At 38.9% G+C, this 5000-nt stretch overlaps 1 protein-coding gene across 1 annotated transcript in view; it reads right to left on the reverse strand.

Annotated features, from left to right (window-relative positions):
- The window catches only part of LOC137988324 (E3 ubiquitin-protein ligase E3D-like), a 13677-nt gene that overhangs the window by 2513 nt on the left and 6164 nt on the right, over nt 1–5000 (reverse strand). The window contains exons 6-8 of the mRNA XM_068834354.1: nt 2630–2738; nt 979–1042; nt 111–255 (exon numbers count right to left, since the gene is read on the reverse strand). Of these exons, the coding sequence (XP_068690455.1) occupies nt 111–255; nt 979–1042; nt 2630–2738 (318 nt within the window). The remainder of the gene's footprint in view (nt 1–110; nt 256–978; nt 1043–2629; nt 2739–5000) is intronic.

A 5000-nucleotide genomic window follows, 5' to 3' on the forward strand; every position in this document is an offset into this window, starting at 1 on the left:
GCCATTATTCACCCCCCGTTTGTCTTGAAGAAAGGTAGGCATATACTCCTCAGCCACAGGCCATACATCGATTTATCAAAGTACTAACTCATGACCCTCGTTAGGAATACCTTAAATCCGTTCACTTCCCTTAAGGAAGGCGCAATGGTGTTTGTGCTCTGTATGAGGAGAAGAATTAAGTGCAAGCAAGTCTCCTTTGTGAACAGCAGGGGTTGCACTGAGGAATTCTCTTGCCAAGTAATAACCTCGAGATCCCTGCCAAATGAAGATGTAAAAAGCCGTGAAGTAAGCAGGTAACACTCACTGAGGGAACTCACACTCCTTACACTCACACGCCATTACTTGGTGCAGTTTTGAAATCAGAGAAAAGATGTTCGCAATTTGAAAAAAAAATAAGTGTTTGTATCCTAAAAATTAAATTTTAGAATCGCTCCTTTCCCTTTCAAATTTCCTTTGCGCCGCCATCTTGACTAACTGTGACGTAACACGGTTGCCGCAAATTTTCTAACCCAAAGATCTTTTCTATAATAACAAAAGTGCAATCGTAACTCGTCGACTTTATTCAAGATGGCGGCCGGCGCGAAATTTGAATAAACCTGAAAATGAACGACTATTTACTTGGATACAATCGGTTTTTGAAAAAAAATCTAAATTTATTTTTTGTTGGAGTGGAAATTCCCCTAAAACTTGCAATACAAGCAAGTAGCCGTTTTGATCTGTTCTCCTTATGGCTAACCTAAAGGTTCAGCGGCACCAGAACACGTTAAAGGAGCAATTTATTTTCCATTTGTCGTCTTTCCGAGAGGTGAAGGACTTGAACGATCAATCGGAGGATCAATTCTAATTGTTACCTTTTAACCATATCATAAATACGTATAACCTTTTCCATACTTTTACGATGGCATTATTTCTTGTGCCTTAGCTCATTCAGAAGCTGGCACAAGTAAAAACACCCTTATTGGATTTACATGTTCATACCAATTGATGTCATCAAAGAATGGCTTTATCTTGTAAAGGATCTTCAATACAGGCAAGTACCTTGCTGTAAAAGGAAATTTCATTCTGTTTCATATTATTTGGAGGCTACCACCCTAGAGATCTGCTGATGCCACAAACTTGCATAGTTGCTGCCTAATCTGTCATTTCTATGTTCGTAAACAGTTGCACCCTAACTCCCTCCCCCAAGATTTTTTCTATGCATTTTCAATAGGAGCATAGGAATGTCCTTAAAACTTTGTCTAAGTCCAGACCGAGATACCTATCATCAGGACGAAAGAGGCCTTAAAAAAACCTCGCGCGTTAACACTGTAGACAAATCCCCACAAAATGGTTTCAGTATTTCTCGAAAGGTCTACGTGTTTTAAACAGACCTCAGACGTTTAGCCTACAATATTTCGAACACCGTCTAACATCATATCTGTAAAACAGTTGCAAAAGCGATCCTGTACGGCTGAACATCTATAAACACGAAACAGTTTTCAGCTTATGTCTGCTGCTTTTTAGAAATAAAACATTAAGACTTTCTTATTCCAATTCGTTCGTCCCTTTCAGTACTTAAAGGGAAAGTACGGTCTAGAAAAAGTTTTTCTAAATTACGAAAACGTTTCCCCAGGATTTCGAAAATAATTGCCGTTTTGTCCAGTTCCCTGTTAAAATGTGACAAGAGCACTTTAAAGTTGCCTCTTTCGTGACTTGGAGAGCGCCATTGTGGATATGAGGTGTTATGACGTAGCAACAGTCAACAAACGTGTTCGGCCTTACCAAGTTCGTCGTTCCCCGATCACTTTCTCAATGTTGTGTGACCTTTCTGCTCCAAGAAATTCAAATGTAAGATGGACTATGGTAAACGGTCTTGTGGTTCAATAGCTAGTAGGCCAAGTAGGCCATAAGTGCGACCGAAACTCAAGTCACTTAGTAATACTTGTAGATTCTCTGGTCAATCAAACAAGGCGGCAAAAATCAGCCAGAGCAAATGTGAAGAAGACAAAAACCTTGAACATGCGACATAGAAATATTCGACAAGCGTACCTTCTTTTCTTTTTCACTTTCTTTCTTCTGCGACAGCCGGCTTTGATTCTTCAGCAAACTTATTTGTTTCACCGACGCAACTTTCAGATGTTGTTCAATACACATAGAAAGGCTTTTTAACAGCAACAATTACCGCTGTTGGTGTTTTACGCTTTCGAGGGGGATGAAACTAGAAACATGGCTATAACTCACATATAAAACCCTGTTTAACGACCACGAGGTAAATATGTTCTAATGGTGGAGCCAATATTAATACAATTTACCCTCTGGATTAAGATTCAAGTCTACAAATTAACGTTCTCCTCGCCTGTGTTTTCCTTGGTTATATCAAGTACATCTAGTCATCCGGAGAAATCCTTGACTATTGCTACGTCATAGCCTCGTTTACATACATTTCAATTTAGAATTGCCCATTTTTGAAGCGTTATTGTTGGCTATTTAAACACATTAAGCCCAAATGAGTGGTCACGTATGACAATACAGGTAAAGACCTTTCGATTCAGAGAAACTTTTTCTAGGCCGTACTTTCCCTTTAAAACGCCTCAATTACCCAAAGAACATTTATTCAACAGAGCAGAATTATTAATTTATTACATTGTACCTTTGCTTTTGACCAAATACAGCCCATTTTTAACGCCTCGGGATATAGAGTCGATGTCGTGAGGTTCAATGTTTGTTACCACAGCAGAGTCTGCATTAAAAAGCCAAAGCTGAAAACCAAAAAAATATATCTCCGAAAGTAAGAGCTATGACAGCGACGACCGCAACGCTGGCAATATCACAAACGTAATTAGGGGCCACGGGTTTTTCAATAAGCGAAAATGTACAATTTTTTTACGTAAGTATTAAAGTAGGGACATCAAAATAGCCGCCGTGACGTCATCTGACAACCAAGGGTCGATAATTACAAGGACAATGTCGTTGCCGCCACCGTTAAGCAAGGACAAGGACGACGACTACGAAAATGTCATCTAAAAATATCATTTTCGGAATAATTTCGCGATGACTCCAAGTTGTTCGGCATGGAAAATGAGTATCAATATTCTAAAAATAAACTTGGTAATATTGGCGTCGATGTCCTCCACGTGACCTCAAATTTGGTAATTTAACGTCGACGTAAGGACGGACAACAAACGTGTCAAAATGTAAAATGCACGTGCAGAGCGTGGGTAGACATTGTTTTTCCTCACCAAACCTATTGGTTTGTGGGACCCTATTTTGCCGTTAGTGCAGCACGATTGCTCCCCAGCTACATTGTTGGGTGGTAATTCAGGCAAAAATACAAGCAACACACACAACGGCAGTATCATTTTAACCCTTTTTGCTTTTGTTAGAAAAAAAGTTACTGACAAAAAGTTGATGCGTATGTTGCTTATACTTGAGTCGCTTGTGAAAACCAGTCTTATTAATTTATGGCCAACACTTGGCTAAGATCCATAGAGAAGGGACTTTTTAAAGCCAGTTTGAGTCAGTACATCATCCGTTAGGATTTAAAAGTCCTAACGAATGATGTACTGGCTCAAACTGTACCCGACTTTAACAACGTTGGAAATTATTTTTGTCCAAAACAATTGCCCAACATTCATCAAACGGAAACAACAGGCGATGTTTAACCCTCAACCGTTTAAACAAACCATGTGAGTTAGCCGGGCTTAATACTTTCTTTCTTTGGCTTTCTGGACGCCAGCAACTTCGTCGTTAGCTATTTAATAGTTTAATAGAATAACTTGTGATATCAATGTATCAGACATGGTTTTATTCAAATCTGGTTTTAAGTCTCATTAATGCAACTTACAAAGTTTTTACGATTAAAAACCCAACGATTGGACACCTTAAACTACGTTCCTAGCAATAATTTAAATCACCGCAGCTCTCACGGAAGTAACAACGTGCTCGGATAGCGCGACTTGCGAGATAAAAAATAGACAAAATACTGTGCAATACATGTTGGTCAGACAAATCCCGAGTTGCATAGCAGCGTTTTAGATTGAACCATACGTAGTCATACATAATCTTTATTTAAACACGATAATTTTTAAAGCTATAAAAGCTTGTGGGGTCGCGCGTTTAAGAATTAACCTATTCTACATCAAAACATATTTTCAAATCAGATATATTATATTGGACACAGCGATCAGTAATACATAAAATTCTTTTGTCTGCATCTTATAGCAGATGTTGACGTACATTCAAACTTAAAATCTATAAAATAATCTAGAGCGTTGATTCGCTTCCTGAGCTGATTAAAATCCAGGGTCGCAGATGCTTCCTTGTGATTATAGTTCAAAAAGTTTCATAACGATGCGACTCTATATGAGAGAGAATCTTTCATGTATCTTGACACGTAACGTGGTACGAGAAGATGGTTTTTGTCTCGAATGAAGCGCTACCTCGGTTTTGGCCAATATTTTCACACATTATATCAGGTAAGGATAAAAAGCCTAAGAACGTCTAACTCATAATACACGTCCTCCGAAGCCATATCCTTAGGTAAATTGCATGTAGATCATCGGTCCAAAAAAAAAAACTATCAGTTGATTCTGGAAAGTCAATATTTCCAAATAACGTGAATAATAATAAATAGATAATAACGAATTTCATTTACGTGTCAAGTGTATTTAGCGCTTTGACACCAGTTGGTATTGAGATCAAATCAATCTGGTTGGTCTTTGAGGAGAGGGGGGAACTGGGATACCAGGAAAAAAACCTCTTCAAGCACAGTACATGTAAAGAGCTGACGCACTCGATACAATTACGACGCCGAGTGCGATCCGGAAATCGAACCCGGGCCACGTTGGTGGCATATTGAGCATTGAGGTGGCCTTGTTGTATGGACAAGTCCCTTCCGTATTTGTCCTTTCTAAGAGGGCCACGCAGCAATTGAACAATAACTATTCCACAGCCATTCGTCTTTGAAACATTTAACTACAAGGATGTTAATCGCTTCATGCTGCGCAACACAAAATAACGAA

Source organism: Montipora foliosa, unplaced genomic scaffold (genome assembly GCF_036669935.1).
Source record: "Montipora foliosa isolate CH-2021 unplaced genomic scaffold, ASM3666993v2 scaffold_413, whole genome shotgun sequence".
Classification (NCBI taxonomy): Eukaryota; Metazoa; Cnidaria; class Anthozoa; order Scleractinia; family Acroporidae; genus Montipora; species Montipora foliosa.